Consider the following 25000-nt stretch of genomic DNA (forward strand, 5'->3'; position numbering starts at 1 on the left):
TATGGAAGTCCATACAATCCATGGAGACGGACAGCAATGGACCAGTGATTGGCCAGCACATCCACCACAGCCCTATAGCCCAGTATAAATGGATAAACCAGCAGTACTTAAGTACCTTCAGTCTACCACTGCCAGACGCCCATCCGGTCGCCATGCTCCAGCACTTCATTGAATTTGCTGATGTCATCAGTCTGGTCCTTAAGTTAGACTGTAAAGGACCAACACGTGTGTGATATCGATAACATAATATGGTGTTACCATTCAGATCACTATCCAGACGATTCCATAAATGATGTACAGATATGGAACTATATTTAATACAAATGGGAATGGTCTCTTCCATGAGTTAGAGTAGGTGTTTTATTTATGATGCCTGAGTGTGTGAGAAGGTGGGAGAAGGGGTAATTTTAGAGAGAGAGAGAGAGAGAGAGATTGTTGCAAATTGTTTGATTTGCGATGCCCTTCAACTTTTGGATTAACTGACATGACTGACATGTCGGTTACTTAGATGCTGTAATGTGAGTAGGATTGAGAGAGAGAGAGAGAGAGAGAGAGAGAGAGAGAGAGAGAGAGAGAGAGAGAGAGAGAGAGAGAGAGAGAGAGAGAGAGAGATTTCTCCAAGACGTGGGGCATGTGTCGAGTTACATCTGTCAAGATGTTTCCGGATGCCGGAACCTGACCTTGGATTCACACCCTCTTACTTACTTACTGGCAATGCATCAGAGAACTGATATCAGCATAAAAGTGTCACAAACACACACACACAAACACACTCTCAGTCTCTCTGTCTCACTAACACAATCACACATACACACACACAGACACACAGACACATTCAAAATGTAGCACTTTGAGACACACATACCAGCCCTCCCGTTGCCAGGGGTTACTTGCAACAACAATAGCACGTGATGGTTGACACAGTTAAATGAGCTTCTGAGCAAACACTCTTGACCCTAGAGCAAAAGGCCTTGACCTTTGACCTGTAAACGTCCCTGGTGTCATGTCTCCTGGTGCAGGCTCACACCTCATCGTGACTGAAGACTTGAGCTCAGAAGGCAGCTTCTATCAGCCAGGAGGATTTAAATATAGGAAGTACTGACACATGGGCTGACTGTATCGATTCTACTTCCTGCTGGACAGCGATCTCTGGACTATGATGAGGTCATGCAAGAGTCCCCCGACCAGATGGAAGATATACATACTTTATGAACAACTAATATTGCTGCTTTCAAGGTGAATTATCTGAGTGTGTGTGTGTGTTTGTATGTATGTCAGGGTTTGTATATGTGTATGTGTGTGTACCAGGGTGTGTGTGTGTGTGTACATGTGTGTGCGTAACCTTGTTTTGATTGCCTTAAATGAAAGCTGACCTAGTTGAGCCTAGCCTGTCACAGCGAGCAAACTCATTACCAGCTCATCTGAACCCAGGTGAACATGACTGATTACAGCAAAATCTAGTCCAGCTGAACCGAGTGGTTGTTGGGTACTTGGTGGCTGTGCATGTCTGTGTGTGTGTGTGTGTGTGTGTGTGTGTGTGTGTGTGTGTGTGTGTGTGTGTGTGTGTGTGTGTGTGTGTGTGTGTGTATAGTGTGTGTGTGTGGGAGTGAGGGAGATGGGAGCGTGAAACATGATCCATGGTGCGGAGCAAATATCCATCTAGCAGTAAGGATCATTCTATGATTGCTGGGGAATGAGTAGCACATGGTCACTGCTAACCCCACCTCCACAGATCTCTCTCACCCTCTCTCTCGAAGTCTTGCAACCTCTCTCTCTGCATGAGTGCACACACACACACACACACACACACACACACACACACACACACACACACACACACACACACACACACACACACAATCCTCATTCTGGATGAAGTGGCCGGGATAAATACTATTTTCTCTCCTACTCTCCTCTCTATCCATCACAAAGCACCTGGACCACAGCTGCAGAGAATCAGCTATCATCCAATTAGCCACCAGCCAATCACACAATCCAGTCAGCCACCAGATGCTGCTGCCACAGAGAGCGTAACCTGGCCTCTGTCAGAACATTAAAGGCTGTGGGTGTGTGTTCATGTGTGTGTTTGTGTGGGCGTGCATGTGCGAGTACATTCATTCCGGTGTCAGCTGAAAGCAGTGGTTTGAGCAACTGCTGAGCGACGCATGGAACAGTTCGAGAGTAAAACCCACACATGTATGTAATCATCAGAGAGACTAACCTAACTACCTAACACACATTCTTACGTGTTTACAGGTTCAAAATTCAAAACCAAATTCAATATTATTATGCAAATCATGATAACCATGTGTATGAAGCAAGGCATTCCAGTGTGTGCAATCTTGTGCATGTGTGTTTGTGATTGTGTGTGTGTGTGTGTGTGTATATTCAATGTGCGTGTGTTTTATGTATGAGTTAATGGTGTGTGCACACGTCTGCTTGTCTGTCTGTCTGTCTGTGTGTGTGGGGGGTAGTGTGCGTGTATGTGCATGTACCTGTGAGTGAGTGAGTGAGTGAGAGCTGACCTCTTGAAGCAGTGTGCGGAGGTGAGCACCCAGCAGGTGTGGATGAGCGTGGCTCCGCAGACCAGTCTCCCGTCGCCCCTGGACCCCCGCAGACGCACCGCAGCCTGCCACGGCCAGCCCCCCCTGGAGGACACACACACACACACCTTGAATACATATACACACGCCCAGACACACACACACACACACACACAGTATAATGTGCAGACAGATGCTCCCTTTCATGTTCTCTTCCTGACTATTTTCTTAACAGTCACAAACTCCACATTGGGAGGAACATTTCAACACTTTCAGGTCAGCGTAACGGTGACCACCAGGTTAACACACTCCATGAAGTAGTCCGACCCGCTGAGCACATGCAGCAGCCTAACAGTTGCGCCTCACTCTCCCTGCTCTACAGGAGGCTGTTGTTCACAGCAGGTTGACGGACAGTAGCAGTAAATATCTAGGGATATACTCAATCCACACGCTACGCTGTAAAGTGGAACCATATGGCCCAGATAATCCATGCACACACACACACACACACACACACACACACACACACACACACACACACACACACACACACACACACACACACACACACACACAAACAAATACAAAACACTCTGAGAACAAAAACAGAACGCATGACACTAGCCAACTATTATGTACATACTGTATATGCTTTTATATTAACTTGTACTGAATTCCTATGGGTGTAGTCATCAGTTGGCCGTTTAAACCTTTCAAAATAAACAAAATATCTTTATTTAATAAAGTCGTCACTTCCTTTAAACAAATGTCCTTTCTGTTTACATGGTGTGTATACAAAGTCTTAACTGAGATGCATTTCATAATGATACTGGGGCAGTTGCACCGACCACATACACTCCACATATACCTTTTTGATTTGCACACTCCTTAATGACATGGCAATTTTGCTTTGGATAAATGGGTCTAGTAAATAGTAAATAGTACAGCGACAACTGTTTGGGATTCATCATTATTAGGTATATTTATCAGTTACCCTGGATTACTTCAAAGAAAAAACATTACAAATAACTATTTGAGTAGAGCAGTCTTTTGGAATAGTGAATGTAATAGTTCAATCTGTAACTATTCTGCCCCTGTTCCCTTGTCTCGGATTATGTAACTTCGTGATTTCGTTTTTAAGGCCAATCGCAGCCACAGTGCATGTGCCTTTCCTCTCTCCAGAGTGGCTCCATCACTCTGAAGGGGAAATAAAGACGCCTGTTAAACAAACCTGACCTTTAGAAGACATACTAATTATACGGCGCAACCCGACCCCTGGTTCTCAGGACCCTCCGATAGTCATACCAAGTACGCTAGCAGACGGACTGCCATGCACACACACATCAGCAGCACGCCTTAGACTGACTGCTCATTAGGACTACCACACTATCTACTGTGGTTGACTGACTCTGTGATTTGTGTTGTTGATTAATTCCAGCCGGGGTGTGAGAGGGAAATGCTACAGTGTTTTCCATCGGCATGGCGTCCTACCTAAGAGAGTTCTCTCCTCCGATGACACGGCGCTGGCGTGAGTGGACTAGACGCAGACCGCAGACCGCGTCCGGGGCAGCTGAGAGGGACAGATAGGGAGAGATATATGCTTTGGGACGTATGGATGTTTGTGGGCGCTTTTGTGCATGTGCGTGTATGTACGTATGTGTGTGTGTATTTGTGTGTGTGTGTGTGTGTGTGTGTGTGTGTGTGTGTGTGTGTGAGATGAAGATACTATATGTTGAGGACTTTTATGAAGGATTATTAGACTGATTAAAATAATAGATTCGAGATCATTTTCATAGTGTGTGTGTGTGTGTGTGTGTGTGTGTGTATATGTGTGTGTGTGTGTGTGTGTGTGTGTAATTCTTCACATGGAAGATCCAATAAACCACAGACAAAACACACTCCTACTAGTACAATGGGACCCCTCTCAACCAAAAATGGTTCCCAAACCGTTTTTTGGACCATGACACCATTTATTCATCTGTTTCCACACCAGGATCAGCAGAAATAACAGCAGATTGGGGCATTATAAAATTAATCATAACTGCACTTGAGCTCGGACGGTCACATCATTTATATTACAAGAATTAAGGTAGTTTGATAAAATTGCCATAGAAATTATTCAAAATGCCCCAAATCGTATTTTCTCTCTCTCGCTCTCTCTCTCTCTCTCTCTCTCTCTCTCTCTCTCTCTCTCTCTCTCTCTCTCTCTCTCTCTCTCTCTCTCTCTCTCTCTCTCTGGACCCATCTGGTCATCCTGGCAGCTTGCCCTCTTCACTCAGAGAGACCCCGTCTGTCTTTGTGTCTGTCTGTTTGGTCAGTTGTTCCTCATTATCGTTGGGGTTTATCTGAACCGCTGGACCTGTTTGCTCAACATGCTACGGCTCTTTAAACACAGATACTGTTTGATTAACTAGCATTTTGAACTTAATATTACACAATTTTTGCCAAGTTAGTCTAGCAACGACTTTATTTTAAAGGACTATTCTTCCATTGAAATAACAACAAACATGCAGACCGACCACTTATGAGAACATCTCACCAATTGAGTTTACTTTCATTTAATTTACTCTAGAGGAGCGTTGAATTTAAAACATATTTTTTGGATGTTTTCTTTCTAATATCTAATATACATACCGTTAATGTTGAACTACCTCTAATATTATCCACTTTATTAAAAGTAACAAATGTATTTCCAGGTCAAAACACAATCCTACAATGGGACCACTCTCAACCAAAGCTGGTTCCCAATTAAACCATTTGGACAATGAACCATTTTTAGGTCTGGGCATTTTCTGCGACCCTAACTTTTGGTGCATCTGCACAAAACAAGTTGTTCCTCTGCTTCCACACCAGGGTCACAAATCAAAAGGGGGTTGGGGCATTTTGCACTCTACACTGACACACTTTAACATTATGATTACCAACAAAATTGGCTCCTAAATTATATTTTGTCACGTAACATGAACATATATATTGGCCTTTATAAAACGGGTGGCTTAAATCAAGCGATCTGATTGGTTCCCAACTGTTGTATATTGAGCGTACAGTATACACACAGCTATGACGCCCATTCAGTTTACAGAGTTCCGTATCACTCCGCGCCTAACTTGAAGTGTTGTTTTATTTCTATATAAAAGCAATAGCATAGTTCACTGAAGCCTAAAAAACATGTTGATTGCTGGAGAGGGTGGAAATGTTGTAAAGCAATAGGCACACGGTCGGCAATTTAGCCTACTATCGAGTTTGAGTGAACTCGATAGAAGGCTAAATTGCCGGCGAACCAAGCTACCGTCTCTAGCCTTCTCTCTGAAGGACGCTACCGTGTGTTGCATAGCCGTACGTACCGCCGTACACTTTGCCGGCAGCCAGGGTGTCTATGACTTTCATTTCGCCATACTTACGTAACCGTTTTATAAAAGCAATAGATCCACAGTTAAGGGGGTCCCTTAACTGTGGTATAATGACCGTATACCACAGCCTGTCGTGATCTATTGCTTAAGTATAACATCTGTAACATAAGTCGCCCCTGTCGAGTTTATTTGATTGGTTATCATCTCACCTTTGACCTCTTTGGAGCTGAGCTGTGATTGGCCGTAGTCGCAGATGACCCCGGCGTCCTCGCTGTGGCGGCAGTTGTGCGTGCCAGGAGCGCGCTTGACGCAGTCGGCCAGCGAACGCTCCTCGCCGCTGCACTTCACGTTGTCCACGTGAATCGGACCGCTTCCCTCGCCGAAATACGCCATTACGCGCGCCTTCGCCTCCCCGCTGTGCGGGGAATAGAAAGGGACAGGTTTAGGCTGGACGTTTTGGAATTTTTCAAAGTATATGACAGAATGAAAGACAAATAGCTGTGGGGTTCTGGGACTTCAGTTGACAACAACTTTTTTGAAGTCCCTTTCTTGATCATTATTTGTCTACTCCAGTGTAGTTCACCGATTTTAAAGATTAAAAAGAATATAACCTATTACAAAAATCCATAAAAAATGTTAATTATTTTGATTACATTTTGAAAATACTTAAAGACATGTCGATATTGCTCACAAAGACTTTTTAAATGGCATTGTGGTTCAAATCTAAGTTGTTTGTTAGTTGGTTTTCACTTGTTGAAGTCTTGTTCGTTTCTTACATGTTAGCTTTTAATCCAGTAAACTTTACCTAAGGTGAAACCAAAACACACACACACACGCTATGCCACTTGTGAAAACAAGTGGCATAGCTAGGCTGCACCTTATCGCAGCATAGCAGATTGCAACACGTCCTTTCCGCATAGCTGAAAAGGTTTTCAAAGGTTAACATCCAGGACAAAAAGTGGTCTAATGCTACTCATACCATAGGGGTCAGGGACTCAAGTATTGCTTATTTTTTGTTATTCTACCATGACAAAACAAGCTGCAATGCTTGTTGCTTTTACAAAACAATACCAGAACCAGTTCTAACCAGTTCAGTTCTAAATAGCATGTAACATGCCCCTCCTTGAAGTTGGTCACATTTCATTTGTGCGGTTGATTCTGTATGTTTGACTCTCTGCCCATGTTTTTGTAATATGTGTGTGTGAGATGAACATGATATGAATGTTATGAATGATATGAATGTTGTTGTTTCACATTCTCTGAATGTGTCAAAGGTCAGGCCAACCCCAAGTCATGTGTTATCAACTAAAACAATTCATTTGTGACTCCAACTAGTGAGCCTGCATCAGAGCGTGTGTATGTGTGTGCCGTGAGTCATCAAAATTAAAAGAGAGAGAGCAAGAGAGCGAGACTATCAGAAATCATCACCATCAAAGCAAAGAGGTTGTCTTCTCTAGCCTCACAGGGGTGTGTGTGTGTGTGTGTGTGTGTGTGTGTGTGTGTGTGTGGAGGCTCCAGTCTCTGTAATGTAATGCCCATTCTTCTCCCTCTATAAAGACGTCTCCAAGTGGTCCCAGTGCTCTGATGGCTCCCCGTCCTGCACTCTGTTTTCAGAGTTCATCCATCCATAAAGCCGCTCGTTCTACAGGCAAGGTCAGAGCCCTGACAGCTGGGATTCAAACGGGGAGACAGCAGTCAAACATGTGCATGTGCGTGTGCAAATGCGCGTGTGCGCATTTATAGAAAGTGTGCGTCCACATACACATGTATTTGTAGACGTGATCCTTCGAACCCCAGGGCTCCGACGTTTACAATGTGCATGGAAGGACCTTTTGACCCCCATTTGACACGCTTCTAACACGATTCATGCTCTCTGGGGCCGCCTCCTCCGTCCCCTCCTACCCCGCCCCTCCTCCTCTTCCTCCTCCTCCGTCCTGACACCAGATCTGTCTTCCAACTGAGGGCAGACCAATTGAGCGAAGAAAAGGCGGTGGGAATGATGTATGGGGTACTCTTCTTGGGGGAGGTGGTGAGTGCAGTGGTTTTCAAACTGTGTGTCGCCACCCATAAGCGATCGTACACAAGGGACAGCATTAGGTCATGGCTATGATTATAATAAAACACAGGCGGGAAGGCTGAAAGGAGGAGTTCTGTTTTGAGGAAAAATACACACACACAAACACACACACACACGAATACATGGAGAATTGATAAGCACCTCTACAGCACAAAATCATTTGTGAGCGCCCTGTGTCAGTGAACCGACGGAGAAGAAGGAAGCCAACCAGCAAGAGAGCTAGGTTTTCCTCCCTGCCTTTAAGCAGGCAGGGAGGGGGAGTGATGATGTCATGTTGGCACGGCACAGTCGGGGCCCCTTGCCGCTGAGTGTGTGTCTTTTCATTTTTCGAAGGCATAATTAAGTCATATCTGTGAGGAAGTGTTTGTCTTGGCTCCAGGAACCGGGCTTAAAATCCCAAGACGAGTTTGCAGTTGCCGGCTAAAATGAGAAGGTGGAGGGATCCTTTTTTGATCTACAATCTCAATCGCACAATCTCTCGCACTTATATTACCTCATGAAGGCAACAGGACGATATCATCGTTCAGAACAAATTCAGCATTATCGAACAAAGAAAAGGTTTTCTCAGGAATCCTCAACCAAGCCACGTTCCGTTGGACGGTGACAACGAAAATACAAATCAAATTAAACACTATTAATAACCTATTAATAATAACCTATTAATAAAATTACCTATTAATAACCACTTCCTTATATAAGAAGCATTTCCGCTCCCGCAGGCTTCAATAGAGCCTTCAATAGAGCAGCCACAGCAAAGCAGCGAGAGACAACGGGGCAGAGGTCAACGGACAGCCGGAGAGACGGGAGCCTTGCAGGGGTTGTCAGGGTGGAGACAGATGTCCTGACCGGAGCAGACAGGCATACGTTCCCTCAGACTCCACCCTGCTAGACCGGCCAGACCCTTTCAACGGCTCCCGTTTCCACCGGAGACACTGGCGCTCCTGTTTCACTAGGCTGTGCCAAAATTCTGATGTCCTCAATGACAGCAACACAGATCCATGGACACGAGGTAATGAGACCGACACAGGAGAAGGAGACGATAACGATCAAGGCTGAATAATAACTGGGATATAATTGAAGATAGGTTAAGAACTTATGCCCTTACATATACAGTCAATTAAACAAGGATCACTGCCAGATATACAGTTCGTGGCATTTATACCCTGTGTCGGCCTGCCAAATTACAGCCTACAACTGAACAGTACATCCTGGTTCAGCAGGTTATACCATTAATTAAATAAGTTATTTTGACAGCATGTCATGATTAGCTGAAAGTGATTTGAAATGTAGAAACAGATGTGTCATTTCCTCTACACTGTGCTGAACTACCAACTCCAGTCCGGCATTTTCAAATTCATCCACTTTGCGTTTTTGGTGGAAGAAAACAAAGTTTGATTGTGGACACAAAACCATTGATAGCCTGGTTGAAAAAGACCAGAAAATGGACAGAGAAGATATGTGTGGGTGCACTGTGTTTGAGGGTGTTTCCGTGTCCTGAGACGGGTGGAACCAGGGTACCTGAATCCCAGCTGACGACACACCACCGTGGCCCCGCGGTCGGTCCATCCGTCGTCACACACCGTCCCCCACGCACCCGACATGTAGACCTCCACCCTGCCCTCCCTGGGGGTCTCGCCCCCAACCAGCCTCACAGCCACACCTGGAACACACACACACACACACACACACACACACACACACACACACACACACACACAGCATCAATCACACACCCTCAACCAAACTCTTATAGGGTACAGACTGCTGACAGAGCAGGCTCATATTTCACAAACGACCCGTCACACACAGCTCTCACCACCTTCGGTGTGTGTGTGTGTGTGTGTGTGTGTGTGTGTGTGTGTGTGTGTGTGTGTGTGTGGAAGCAGGAAAAGCACTTAAACTCCTGTCAAACTCAGAGGTTCATTCATCTTCATCATCTTGGTTGTCAACATCTTGGTTTTAACCTCCTCCTCTTTTGCTACCTTCCATCTCCACTAATTAAACCAGGCTGAGTGTAAATGATTCATCATTATGGTTTACATGCAAACACACACGTATGCACACACACACGCTCAGACTCAGTCACACGCATGCACACACACCACTGTGTATCAGTGTGTGTGTGTGTGTGTGTGTGTGTGTGTGTGTGTGTGTGCGTGTGCGTGTGTGTGTTATGAGGAGCAAGGCAGGGATGGAAATTAAACGTGGGAATGTTTATTCTTGAGGAAAAAGTGGTTGTTTTTCATTATCGACAAACACAAACCCTAAATCCCCCTGACTTTGTAAGGATACATTGACAAACTCACATGCACATGCACTCAAACACATACACACACACACACACACACACACACAAGGAACAACAAGGAAAAGGCCCATCAACAGTTCTTAGCAGTGGTATTTAATCTAGGCCTGTAGTGTAGTGTAGTGTGAAGTGTGTCGTATATAGATTACTATCAATATGTGGTATGCAAGCCAACTAAGAAAACATCTTCTCTGGTCTTGTGTGAAAATGATCAGAGCCAGGCAGAATAGGATCCACACGCTCACCTCAAACCATGCTTAATCCGGCTAAAGCACGCTAAAGCTAATTCAGACAAGTATGGCGAAATCAGGTTATGTCACGCTAAATCATGCAAAATCTCCCGAAATCCCACTGAATACTTTAGCATAAAACCATGACAGATTTTCCCTTAATACCCTCGTTCAAAATAATCCATCTCAGGGGTCTCCCTGTGCTGTGACTCATTTCCGAGTGCACGGGACAAGATGGTGGCGTTGGGTCAAACTGGATCGATATCTGAGGCCATCCGAGGAGCCACTGCACTCCACCATGTGTGGCCGTATTCTTCCCGGATAAAAGAAGATTAAAATGTGTAGAGGGGGAATTGAGAGTGCGGGGGCTCCATACTGGGATCACCACTAGAGCAGGGGGGTTGGAAGGGAGCAGTGCACTTTAAGCAGTTTTCCATGCTGTACCCATAATAGTCTTCATTCCCATCCGCTCTTAAGAAGACAGAGCCAGGCATGAGCAGTTGATTGGCAGACAACCAAGCCTTATTTAAGCAGCGATGGAATCATCACACAGCTTTTTATCTGTCTCTCTAGGATCGTCAGCTTATCCCCTCTGCTGGATGTGATGAGGCCTGACTGACAGCTCTGATCCTGAAACCAGCATAGACTGGTGTGTGTTCTCCTGATTACAAACACTGAGGTCTACAGACCAAGAGTTTTTCCCGTTTACTCACTTGGCAGACGGTTTCAGCCGCAGCAAGTGGAGGTGAGGCTGAGAACAATCAGTAGCTTAAACTGAATTAAATCGGTACAATTCTTTCTTATTCTTGTGACGTAATAGTTTGAATGAGTGTGGTAGCAAATATTGACACATGCAAGCCTCTGCACACATGAGTTTGTGGCAAGCTTGAATTACCTCTGCCTTTGTTTGTCTGACTGGTTGTGTCTAACACCGAAACACACAAAACACACACACACACACACACACACACTGTACATACATACAAACTAGATTGCCCATAATAGACCTCTGAAGAATAAGTCCCGCCTCCGAGGCTCCGGTTCCCTCTGTCAAATGTCTATGGGAAATAACATGGGGTTTTTGAATGATCGTACATAACAAACTCTGTAGATGGCGAAGAAGTAAAAGCTACACACTTTTCCCATCTAGTTTCGACTGGGTTTTTGGATTGTCTGTGCCGTTAAAGTAGTAAATGATTATTAATGCTACTTTAACGGCACCGAAAATCCAAAAACGGAGGTGGGACTTATTGTTCAGAGGTCTATATCAGCCGCTGATATTATCGGCCGATATTACAGTTTTTTACTGCCGGAAAGATTTTTTTCTCCCCGGCATTATCTACAGACAGACAGTTCAATAAATGTTCCTTTTTTAAATTGAGACTTTAAGACTTGTTATCATCATTGTGTAATCTTTATGATGTAAATTGAGGGAGCAAAAGCAGAATCGGCTCCAAATATCTGCTCAAGAAAATCGTCAGCCTGTATTGGTCATCGGCTAAGGCCCTAAAAAATCAATATTGGTCGATCCCTAATACAAACACACACACTTACACACACACACACACACACACACACACACACACAAGCACACACACACACACACACACACACACACACACACACACACACACACACACACACACACACACACAAGCACACACACACACACACACACACACACACACACATTCTGTAAATACATAAACACACACACACACACACACACACACACACACACACACACACACACACACACACACACACAAGCACACACACACACACACACACACACACACACACACACACAGACAAACACACACCCACACACAGACACTCAAAGACGCACACAGACTTAAACAGGTATGCACATTCCGCACACCATGTGAAAAGAACACTTCAGAGAGAAAACTTCAAAGCCTTCAAAGTGGCTTATCTTCTCCTATCTCCTATCTTCTCTTCTCTCCAAGAACAACATTAACAAATTTGCCGGTAGTGTGTGAAGAGAACAGAGGGACACAGGAACACACAAATACAGACCGAAATCACACTCACACACACACACACACACACACACACACACACACACACACACACACACACACAGAAATCAATCACACACTGAAAATACACACAGACACATACACACAAGACACAGATACTTACATTCTCTCTCTCTCTCTCTCTCTCTCTCTCTCTCTCTCTCTCTCTCTCTCTCTCTCTCTCTCTCTCTCTCTCTCTCTCTCTCTCTCTCTCTCTCTCTCTCTCTCTCTCTCTCTCTCTCTCTCTCTCACACACACACACACACACACACACACACACACACACACACACACACACTCTCTTCCACAGATTCTGCGGTTGGCCTACTTGTAGGGGGGGGCGGTCCGGGGTGCTGTGTACCGGGGCGCTGCGGGCCGCAGGCCATGCTGACGTCCTCGTAGTGGGTGCAGTCGTGGAGGGTCCACTCCCTCCTCTGGCACAGTGCCAGGCCGGGCTCCTTCCCGGTGCAGCTCACATCGTCCAGCAGGATGGGTCCTGAGCCCCAGCCAAAGCGGCTCCCCGAGGTCCCCTCCCCCTCCTCCTCAGAGACCACCGTCGCACCGGACCTGAAGAGTACATCAATGTAAATCTAAGATCCCTAGCTGAACTGGTAGCGCACTGAAAAGACATTGCAGTGGTATTTGACATTTCAAAGACATTGAAAATGCCAGGGTCAGGGGTTAAATTCCCTGTATGTCCCTGTATGTACATGGCCGGTTGGGTCTGCCTGTAACATCCTTATGAAAGATGTATAATCTTGCATGATAAATGTCTCTTTGGATAAAAGTTTCCACTGATCGACCTTATAGCAACATATGTGTTTAGATGCATTGCATGATGCTAGCAACATTACCTGTAGCCTAGCTGTCGACACACCACCAGTGTGTTAGAGTCTGTCCAGCCATCATCGCACACTGTTCCCCATTGACCGCGGTAGAAGATCTCCAAACGCCCCTCGTAGCTCTCTGTTCCCCCAGCTAGCCTGACTGTACCATCTGGAGGGAATACACAAAGGTAGAATAGATGTAACATACACAAACGGCAACCGGGTCACCAGGCTATAGACACATACAAACATGACATACAAGCATTTATTACTGCTGGCTTGTATGTATTACTAGCGTGTTTGTGTTACTGGCGGTTTATTGGCTGCATGTTAGCGCTAACTTGTAGGCTACGTGTTACCGCTTGCTTGTAGGTTATGTGTTACATCTTAGTTTGTAGGCTATGTGTTACAGCTAGCTTGTAGGCCGCTAACAGCTAGCTTGTATACCGCTGACTTTTAGGCGTTGTGTTACCGTTGTGTTACCGTAGACTACGTGTAACAGCTGGCTTGTATGTGTCACTGTGTGAATGGTGTTCACAGGCATCAATCCAGCCAATCTATAATGTTTTCCACGTAAACTTTGTAAAGCGTGTGTATTGCCATTGTTGTCACAGGGGTCAGCATATGGCAGCGTCATCACCTGTGAGCGTGTGACACGAAACACCGGCGTCCTCTGAATGCAGACAGTCGTGGTCGCCCCAGGCCGCTTTGGGGCACTGCTCCAGAGACAGCTCATTCCCAGTACAGCGCACTTCATCCAACCACACGCGACCCGAACCCTCGCCGAAACGCGCCTGGCCCCAGGCCCTTGGGACGCCACTGCACAGAGAACAGGTGAGACCAGAAGGTGATGTTAGGCGAGGCCAAGGCCGTTCCCCACCTGTGAGGCTCACCAGCCACTAGGGGGCAGACAAGGACCACGGCAGGTTGTCTTCAACGACTTGAAGTGATAAAAGTGCTAATATATAATTACGAGGAAGGATAATAGCAGGCCTAGCTGTGTGAGTCGAAAGCGACTTGTGTGCAGTTTAGGCTTGCGTTCATTTTAATCCAACATCAATCATCAAATAAAGTTGATTTGAATCTGAATTTAAAACTGTATCAATCACGTATTTTTTTCCCACATACAACCAGATCTCAATTTTGGGTTTACTTTTGAAAACATGAAAACTTTGTTGGTATCGATTTGGAAATTTCATGTATGATAATTCACCTATAATTCACCTTCAACTACAAGGTCAGATTTTGTTTGTTTAAGCAAATTCAAAGTGTGTTTGTCATTTCCGGTGGAATGTGGTTAGCCTGTGGACGGTGACTGTACCCTCTCATGCCTGATGCCTCGAGACATTGTTTTGCCATGCCAAACAGAGCAGGTGAGGGTGTCACATCCATTATGGAATCCATTTGGATTATGGAAGAAAACCAAAGCATACAAATAAATACTCAAGAAGTCACTCACACGCGCACACACACACACACACACACACACACACACACACACACACACACACACGTGCACTCGCAACCACACACACACACACACACACAATGGTGTGTCAGGAGCCTGGGTCAACGTCCCTGGAACAATGAGGCTGATTCAGGGTCTGAGCCCAGATGTTATGCCTACTGTGCCTTCTCTGCCTGTCCGTGCAAATGGAGAGAATACATCACATACTTTGGTAGATATTTAGAGAGACAGAGAGAGAGAGAGAAGAGAGAGTGAAAGAATGAAAGAGACTTCAAATTTTCTATAAATTCCTTTAGTCCTTTTGTTTGTGTTCATGACAGATGGTCAAAGTGCCACTTTGCACAGGAATTAACTCAACTACAAAGGGATGTGTGTGTGCATGTGCACGTGTGTGTGTGCGTGTTGGTATGAACCTCAGCCCCAGCTGTCTGCAGACCACCTCTGCGTCGCTGTCGTCCCACTGGTCGTCACACACGGACCCCCACTGGCCCCCGTGGAAGACCTCCACCCTGCCCTCCGACCCAGAGACACCCCCCACCAGCCGCACCGGGACCACCACTGTACAAATACACACAAACACACACACACACACACACACACAGGAAAGCATGCATTAACCATGGGGTAAATGTAACAGGCGTACAACAAGTGCAACGTAGTGAAGGGAAAGATGAAAGATATTGACAAAGAGAGCGAACGATGAGGACAGACCGACAGATGGTGCTGACAGTCTGACAGACAAGTGGGGACAGACAGGTAGACACACAGCTAGTGGAAAGACACAGAGCAAGGCTGACAGACAGACAGGTCGAGAGATTCATGGACCGGTAGGGACATACAGGTCGATTAGACAGACGGCAGACAGACAGACAGACAGACAGACAGCGGACCTTGTTGTTGGCTGCAGGTGACAGCCGCGGCCATGGGACAATCCTCTCCGTTCCAGGTGGTCCGAGGGCACTGCAGCAGGTCTGGCTCAGCCCCCTGGCAGTGGACTGCCCCCCAGTGGAGTCTAGCCACGCCCAGAAGAGAGAGAGGTGTGGTCCGCGCCTGACCTGTGAACCTGGGAACAGCCCCCTAAAATTACCGGCGGTTTTGATCTCCAGGATGTTGGTCGTTAGGGGTTAGGGGCCCCCTCGGTCTGTGCTAGGAGGGCCCTTAGTTTTTTTCAGGTCCAAGTTGTTATGCACTGTTAGTATAATGATTTAAATACAGGCCTTACATGCCTGTGTGATACAGATCGCACAGGCAACATAGTTCAATGATCCATGTTTAATGATGATCTTACATTCGTTTTAATGTGTTTCGGCGGTCATTTCAGACACTTTGAGCTCCAGCGATTGAACGGATATGACTTAAGCAGCTGTAATAACCAATTACATGTAACTTTATAGCCATCGTAAAAGCAGATTGATATCATTACATTTTGCGCGAGTATGTCGTCATTCTGGTTTTCACTTTCAATGAACGGTTACGTGACTATGTGGGCCCCAGAACACGTACGTGCTAGTGTTGGAATCTGTGTCACATATCCCCCGAACCTATCCCCCTAACCTATCCCCCTAAGGTATCGTCCACGCAGGGACCACCTCATCACCACCCCTTCCTCCTCCCACACCCCATCCTAGGGAGCAGGCACCTCTGCTTTACAGTAAGAATGACCTCAACGCATGCCACTAACATGTGTGTGTGTGTGTGTGTGTGTGTGTGTGTGTGTGTGTGTGTGTGTGTGTGTGTGTGGGGGGGGGGAAGGTAAATATCTGGGCCGCACTGAGCGGCTTTAAGGGCTCATGGAGACACAGAGGTTGGAATGCAGGGGTCACCCTAAAGTAAAATACAATGAGCGCCTGTGAGGTGAGAGAAGGACAAGAACCAGAAGAGGAACGTAAAAGAAAAGGGGAAAGACCAGGTTCCTCCTTGCGTTCCTCCTTGCGTGCATGCGAGGACAAAGACAAAGGAGACAAGAGCCAGAAATAGTTTTCAAAACATGACGCATCACTTGATTATCATCACTGGAGTGCCCCACAACATCATGTGTATAATCAAGTATTTGACTAGTTTACTGTACTGTATGAACTTAACATTGTGTACATAATATTTTTTTTGATTCTCACCAACGCACAGCCCTTACTTGTAAGGACTTGTTTCTGTGTTTGTTTCACGTGTGGTTGATTATATGTGAAGCTATTGACAATATGTGCAACTTGTGTGTGTCTTAAACGAGTGTGAATTAGCACAAGAGCAAGAGAAAATGCCCAAGAATGTGTGTGTGAGTGAGTGAGTGAATTTGTGAATGTGTGTCTGTCTGTGTGTGTGAGTGCCTGTGTGTGTGCGTGTGAGAGTGAACGTGTGTGTCCGTGGTCCAGTGTCTATGTCTGAGGGGTCTGTATGTGTGCATGTCCATGTGTGTGTTTACATGCGCTACGCTTCCTCACCCCTTGCCCAGCTGTCGACAGACCACGGTGGCGTCTTCATCAGTCCAGTCCTGGCTGCAAATGGACCCCCAGACTCCCCTGAGGTAGACCTCCACCCGGCCGCCCAACTTGGAGCGTCCCCCCAGCAGACGCACTGATCCTGGGGAGAGAAATGGGGGAGAGGAGGGTGACCAGGTCTTCATGAACCACATTGAGGCTGGTAAATGTGTCTATGAGCCTTCTGTATTCCCTGCATTTCCATTATGGGATTCATGAAGTATTATTTTATAAATTATCTTATTTGTGGATCTTCTGATGTAATAGACAAACTTTCCTATCCTAGTCTCGTTGCTTCAAAAAGCAGTGATGAGGGCAATCAGAAAGGGGTAAAACATCTCCAATAGACCTTTTGAGTAAAACAAAGAACATATTCATATTTTTCTGGAAGAAGATCAGATTAGGATGCGGGCTCAGGGTGCCTGATATAATCCAGATTGATTAACCTGATGAATCCATATTGATTTTACAGTATTGATGAATCTTGATTGATTGACCTATATGTAATTAATCCCGGGCCTATTGAGTAATCACTGGACAAATAACTGCCTGTCAATCAATCCCTTTTGTCACAAGTCCCTCTTCAGTTTATTTTTGTTTTGGGCGTTTTCTACAGAGAGGTCGAGATTGTGTGATTCACAACCAAGTTATGATTCTCTTTTGTTATAGACAATGTCCCTAAAGTTTGAGATGAACCGATGCCTATTGTCATGTGTTGACTCATTGGTAACCAAGGTGTAGGAGCCCGAGGCAAATATCCTAGCGCTCAACAGCAGGGCTAAAAATGCGCCTGTTTGGACATGTCATGCCCTGGCGCACACCTGAAACACGACTGACGCATAAGGGGCAGTCGTGAGGTTTCACTTCTTCAAACTATTTGGCTTGGCACGATTGGCTTGAAAGTCACCATCATCATTATCTGCATCAAAGCAACAAAAATAACACGCACTGAGGGGCGCACGATTACCTTGTTTACAGTCGCAATAGCCCCAGTCCACTCTGCCCCTGGTGTTGTTGAAAAAGCACCAGGGTCGGATACGACCGTCGGGGTTCCGGCAGTGGTTGTGATCCCCGACCCCTTTTCCCTGGTACCGATCCTTAAATCCCGCCACCTGGCTCCAATTCATGCACCGAGAACCGGACTCGGTGACATCTATCGCCCCTTGGTAGTATCCCTCTTTCCCACTGCGGCTTTGGACGCAGTCGGTGAACGGCGGGATAAACGAAAGGCCGTTGCTAAAAACGCGACCGTTCATGGCAAAAAGTGCAAACGCGATAGTTATAAACGTCAACTCCATGTTTCCTCTTCTCGATGATGTGTTCATGAGTGTTCTTTAATTATATAGTTAGGATACATATTAGGTGGAAAACGCTCCCTGCTCCAAAGAAGGGCTTATCCCCGGTCCTGCTGCTCGTGTTGTGGTGTGTGGGATGGATCGAGCGCTGCAGGCTGAGCGCCGGAGACACGGAGACGCGGATCAATGGGCCCCCCTGTACTGCAGGAGGGCCCGGGGAAAGTAGGCAGGCGGCACACTTCCCTTGGGACCTGGAGTATGGATTTGTATCGGTCTCTACCCAATCAGAATCATATTGTAATGGTAACTCACTGAACTGATGGATTCAGTCAAATCATTAAAGACCGATAACAATCTTAAACAATTTAAAAAAAGACTAGACCGACAGAATATATGTAGATAAATAAATGTATAGATGGATATAAAGATAGATAGATAGATAGATAGATGCATGGTAAAAACAATAATAGATCAATACAAAGACAGATGTATAGATAAGGTTGTATTTCTGCACCACACTTAAAATTAGTGGATGCGGACGAATGTATGAAAGAAATTGTATAGCACTAGAAGGTATACGATTAGCACTAGTATGCCTATACTATCGCACTAGTAGGCCTATAAAGACCTATATGACATTGCCATCGCAACAGGAGCACATACCTGGTAAGGAATTCCTCCCAGCACATGCCTCCTGTATTAATTATAGGAGGAAACAGCGCCCCCGGTGGTGGTTTAGAACAGATATGTTAGCGTTTTACGATTGGAGGATCGCCATGACGCAACATAGACGCGCCGGATAACAGTTTGTCATCATTGTGTCCACAATAGCTCCTGTTTATAGCCACAGTCCTGTTACTTTGATTAGCATTTTTGAACCACATCATTTGTCACACATTTGTCATAATTTTAAACACAGAAGCGGCCGATGCACAGTGCTTAAGAAATGAACAGTCGATTGCAAGAGATACGCGAAAAGCAGAAGCTTAGGCGACAGCTTTTAGCTCAACAGGTAACGTTGATAACAAACACTCCCGCCCTCATCGTGCTACTCGCATAACATTGAGACAGCCGCCGATTACTTTGTCGCCAGAGGTACACTATTTACTGCATGCTACCGGATAACGTAGTAAGTGTCTTCAATCATTAACATACTAAACATATCATCTCCGTACAGCTGGGAGCTGAAAGCGCTGATAGTATCGGCGCTGTGCTGAACAGTAAAGATGAACTGAAGGAGATCGAGGAGACCCGAGAGATTGCACGGTGAGATGCCTTTCAATCATCGAATCACCTGGCTGTTATTCGTCCATTACTGCGTCCTTAGATGTTGATTCCTGGTTTATAGGGCATCCCTGGACACATCGGTTCAACCTTCCAAACGCAAAGCCCAAGGGGAGGGAGATGACACAGAAGAAGACATCGACATAGTCATCAAGGTGACCTGAATCATCCACGTTCAAAGATACAGGTGTACACGTTAGTGTGCATTGCTCCCAAGGTTTTATTTAAAATACTATTTGTGCTGTGTGCATATTATGAGAGCTAAGGAATTCCGTGTTTATTAAATTGCCCAAACAGTTTATCATCTAAAAATACATCTACACCTCTCATTTGGGATTGGTTTGTGTCTTACTCTTCAGTGACCTATCTTCAGTTTGTACAGATATACCATGCTCGGCTGTATAGCATGTGTATGTGAAGTGTTCTCCACTGTGTTTCTGTAGGAAGAGGTGGAGCTCCAGCCGCCAGAAGAAAACAACCCATACGAGGAGGTCTACAAGGACTCAAGTACCTTCTTGAAGGTTAGGAAGTTGATTCTCTATGTGCTCATGCTTTAACCCCTCATCTGTGAACTGCCCATTGACTCCATAGTCATGGTGAAACCATACATCACCATAATAAATGAACCAACAGAGATGAGCAGCAGGGACATAATGTAGTATTCAGCGCCCTGCCTATATGTACTGGGTTTACACACACACACACACACACACACACACACACACACACACACACACACACACACACACACACACACACACACACACTGTTGTCTAGTGGTTGTGGGATAAGATGTATGGGACAGAGGAATGTATCATTTCCCGGTAAGTCTTCCTGATCTTTTGTACCTGACCTGAAGTGTGAGAATATCCTGTGATAACAAAGTGAATCCATGATGTAATTTGTTTCATTGTAGGGTACACAGAGTCTTAACCCACACAATGACTACTGCCAGCATTTTGTGGATACCGGCCATCGGCCACAGAACTTCATCAGAGATGTTGGTATGTCTATGTTCCTGCATGGTCGAGTTTTGTCTACTTCCAGGTGTGTGTGTGTGTGTGTGTGTGTGTGTGTGTGTGTGTGTGTGTGTGTGTGTGTGTGTTGGTTTGGCTTTTAATCTCTCTGTGCGATATTCAGGTCTGGCTGACCGATTTGAGGAGTATCCAAAACTGCGAGAGCTTATCAGACTGAAGGATGAACTAATCTCCACCACCAACACTCCCCCCATGTACGTATTGACAATCTGCGTATAGACGTTGTGTAGTTTACGTGTTTAAAATCACATCTTTTCGAAGTGTTTGGCTTTCCATACCAGCGCCACACTTCCAAATACACCTCACATTTGGTGTCCCATGGTCGGCATCCCTTAGGCCTGCTAACAGGTACTTTGGCTTCACGAAAAGACCATTACATGCGTCCGAGACCTTTTGGTGAGACTGGCAAAAACATAGCATTTTCTCCTGTATTTGCTGAACAAAGGTCTTATTTCAGTATTGATATAATGTCGTTTAACCCCGGAAGCCTCTGTGTCTGTGCAGGTACCTCCAGGCGGACCCGGAGCACTTCGACCTGCGGGACCTGAAGTGTAAGTTTGATGTGATTTTGCTGGAGCCGCCCTTGGAGGAGTACTACAGGGAGTCGGGCATCAGCCACACAGAGCGCTTCTGGAACTGGGACGACGTACGTCTGGGTTCATGTTCTTCCGCCGGTCAGGCCTGTGTACTTCTGCATGTGTTTCAAGTTGTTCAGGGCATCCCACGGCTGTACTAGCGCAACATACAGTCTAAATGCTTGTACTGTGGTTTGTGAATACAAAGACAAAGTAACGTGGATTTACACGATATCTGACGTTACGGAAATTAATTGGATAGTTCAGAATTTTGGACATCGGGTCTCATTTCCAAGTGAGCCAGTGTGTTATTTATCATTGGAGACCGTTTTCAACACTTTTCATTCAGTCCTTCTTGTCGCTGGTGCTAGGCTAGCGAAACTCGAGGGGAACTGCTAGCCTGCCAATAAAAACTGTTTTACCCACTCCCGAGGCAAACCAATTATAATGCCAGACTATCGATGTAAATGTCTGTGTTGATAGAATAGTGTTATAATTTTGTTTTTAATCCCTGTAGTTGGAAGCAATCTACGGCAGCGGTGGACTGATATTACCTGGAGTGCACTTCTCTGTTTACCTTCTGCTGTAGTGAATTGGTTGCTACACCGGAGCAAAGTGAAATTCCGCCGAGAAAGTAGTCCAACCAAAATGTAATGTGATCATTGCGATACAAGGATAGTTTTATTTCTAATATTATTCTATCAACACAGACATTTACATCGATAGTTGGGCATTATAATTGGTTTGCATCGGGTGTACTTTGGAGTGGGTAAAACTGTTTTTATTGGCAGGCTAGCAGTTCCCCTGGAGTTGCGCTAGCCTAGCACCAGCGATTTCTGCAACTAGAAGGACTGAATAAAAAGTGTTAAACGGTCTCCAATGATAAATAACACACTGGCTCACTTGGAAATAAGACCCGATGTCCAAAATCCTGAACTATCCCTTAAGATTTGCCAAAGAAAAAGAGGTTTAGGAGTGGTGTGCTTTAGAGTTGATCTCACCTCCCATCTCTCCTCCTTTTTGCATGTGAAGATAATGAAGCTGGAGATTGAGGAAATATCTGCCCTGCGCTCCTTCGTCTTCCTCTGGTGCGGTTCTGGAGAGGGCTTGGACCTCGGCAGGATGGTATGCTGGCTCTGAATTATGATGAGCTAACAACACACATAAGTGCTCCAGGATGCATGATTAGCATACAACACACAGGAGTACTCCAGGGTCCATGATGAGCATACAACACACAGAAGTACTCCAAGGTACATGATGAGCATACAACACACAGAAGTACTCCAGGATATATTATGATGAGCATACAGAAGTACAAGAAATGCATTATGACTAATACTTCTGCATGGATGGAATATCTTGTTGAAAAGAACAGCTCCGTTAATGACATGATTTAGCTCCCGAGTGGCGGAATGTGCCAAAGGCATCCCGCCGGACATTAAACACATTCTGATGGGCAGGTTTCTTAATCTGAAATTAGGCTTGTTAAGTGATGCCTCATTATGAACCCACATGATCTCCCAATACTTCTTGGTAGTGAGAGACACTCAGCCATCCTGTGACAGCCTGATACCATAACAACCTGATACAACAGGCTGTGATCGAGCCTGTGTCATCCCCCACACTGGTGTCTGGGCAATGCATGAGGCCCGGGTAGCATCTCCCTTTCTAATGCCTCTGCTATGCAGTGCATTTTCTTTGCTATACCCCTAGCCCCTGGGCTCGTATCGGTGGTGTTTCTAATGTCAGAATGTGTACGTCTTTGTCGCCCCGCAGTGTTTGAGGAAGTGGGGCTTCAGACGATGTGAGGACATCTGCTGGATCAAGACCAATAAGAACAACCCTGGCAAGACCAAGACCCTGGACCCCAAGGCTGTGTTCCAAAGGACCAAGGTACCAGGAAGAGCCATTGCTGCACCTCGACACTGTTGGCTTATTCAGTCCTCCATTGCAATGATTGACTGAATGGAGTTAAGCCACTGATGTGATGAACACGTGATGTTGCTCATACTGCAAGGCAATCGGTATTAGTTAGTACATTTGTTGTTACTTAATATTTTACTCCACAACTGATTCAATCAGTCATTCGCTTTTGGCTGCCCAAAAGGAACAGAGCAGGAGTGGGCCTCGCTTGTGAGCTGCTGAATGAAATCTGGTGGCAAACACCTGGAACTCTTCATAACCCTGTACTGAGTCTCGTGTAACATTTGTCCCATCTCCAGGAACACTGTCTGATGGGGATCAAAGGCACGGTCCGACGCAGCACCGACGGGGACTTCATCCACGCCAACGTGGACATCGACCTGATCATCACGGAGGAGCCGGAGATGGGCAACGTGGAGAAGCCCGTGGAGATCTTCCACATCATCGAGCACTTCTGCCTGGGCCGACGGAGGCTCCACCTGTTTGGCAGGGACTCCACCATCAGGCCAGGTGAGAGCACTACAGAGGACCCCAGAGGTCTTGTTCAGTGTTTAGTTTAATGGGTATGAATCAAAGGGTCCTGAGCAAGGGGGTCCTGAGCAAGAGGGTCCTGGTGACGCCACAACCTGCGCGTCACTGAGTGCTCTCAGTAAATAGAATTGACCGACCTTCGAGGGCCTCTTGGACGTGATGGGTCGGCTGCTGTTTTCACACACCTTAGAGTCTAGAGGCTACCACAGGGTGTGTACGGGTAAGGCAGGAATTTGGAAGCGCATGCCATGTCGCTCAAGTTTGAAAACGACAGAGTTTACATGGTGCCACGCCCTGGACCCCTGGGGCAACTAGTATAGAAATAGCACTGAGGAATGTCCTGTGTGACTTCTACAGTCCATCGGTGACAGGGTGGGCAGAGGGAAAATACAGTCTTTTGTATGTCTGTGTAAGTTTGTATATGTCCTTTATGCACTGCATTAAAGAATTCCTATATTAAATTCACCAGGGTAGAATACTTGCCACTCCCTTGTTGGCCGCTATTGTCCCCTATCGCTAGTCCGTCAAAACACTGACAGCGTAATTGCAGCGGAAAACATCTAAACCAAAAAAACAAGAATGTGTTTTGTGACGTGACAGCTGAAAAAACCCAAACATGTTGACAACTAGGGCTGATTGTGCGCCGAAGACATACAGATAGGGTTCTCCATTGAGTTTGTGGGGCCTGGGGGGACTTGACGTCATTTGTTGTATTCCTGATAATGGCAGATGGAGTCAACGTCGCCTTGTAATTATGTTGTTGACATTTGGCTAATCACAATCACTCCTTCACTAGGTGCCCTAATCCTACTAGCCACTCGCTCTGAATGACTGAGGTCCGGTCAACGTTTATTTATAAGTTTACATGAATCGTCAATATCCTTCATGAAGGATATTGGAAAACGATTTAAATTGTTTAAGGGAGTTATTTAAGATGTTTTCTTTTAAAACCACATGGCAGGCTGTGTGCGTTTAACAATGTCATCTTCATAACACTTGATTAGAAGACAACTCTGTCCTCAACGTTACCGCATGTGCC

General features: G+C 45.7%; 2 protein-coding genes across 2 annotated transcripts in view; one reads left to right on the forward strand and one right to left on the reverse strand.

Moving 5' to 3' along the window:
• prss12 (serine protease 12) overlaps positions 1-18638 on the reverse strand; it is a gene marked incomplete at both ends in the record, with an annotated part of 22892 nt that extends 4254 nt beyond the window's left edge. Inside the window, 11 exons of the mRNA XM_084465544.1 lie at positions 2526-2648; positions 4035-4113; positions 6103-6308; positions 9489-9630; positions 12876-13114; positions 13402-13543; positions 14015-14193; positions 15256-15400; positions 15733-15905; positions 17278-17416; positions 18281-18638. Of these exons, the coding sequence (XP_084321670.1) occupies positions 2526-2648; positions 4035-4113; positions 6103-6308; positions 9489-9630; positions 12876-13114; positions 13402-13543; positions 14015-14193; positions 15256-15400; positions 15733-15905; positions 17278-17416; positions 18281-18638 (1925 nt within the window). The remainder of the gene's footprint in view (positions 1-2525; positions 2649-4034; positions 4114-6102; positions 6309-9488; positions 9631-12875; positions 13115-13401; positions 13544-14014; positions 14194-15255; positions 15401-15732; positions 15906-17277; positions 17417-18280) is intronic.
• Positions 18639-19416: 778 nt separating this feature from the next.
• mettl14 (methyltransferase 14, N6-adenosine-methyltransferase non-catalytic subunit) overlaps positions 19417-25000 on the forward strand; it is a 6565-nt gene continuing 981 nt past the window's right edge. The window contains exons 1-10 of the mRNA XM_084466203.1: positions 19417-19620; positions 19786-19874; positions 19957-20047; positions 20336-20413; positions 20809-20896; positions 21033-21123; positions 21434-21575; positions 22537-22629; positions 23284-23400; positions 23730-23940. Of these exons, the coding sequence (XP_084322329.1) occupies positions 19555-19620; positions 19786-19874; positions 19957-20047; positions 20336-20413; positions 20809-20896; positions 21033-21123; positions 21434-21575; positions 22537-22629; positions 23284-23400; positions 23730-23940 (1066 nt within the window). The 5' untranslated portion in view covers positions 19417-19554. The remainder of the gene's footprint in view (positions 19621-19785; positions 19875-19956; positions 20048-20335; positions 20414-20808; positions 20897-21032; positions 21124-21433; positions 21576-22536; positions 22630-23283; positions 23401-23729; positions 23941-25000) is intronic.

Source organism: Micromesistius poutassou, assembly GCF_964030765.1.
Source record: "Micromesistius poutassou genome assembly, chromosome: 3".
Lineage (NCBI taxonomy): Eukaryota > Metazoa > Chordata > Actinopteri > Gadiformes > Gadidae > Micromesistius > Micromesistius poutassou.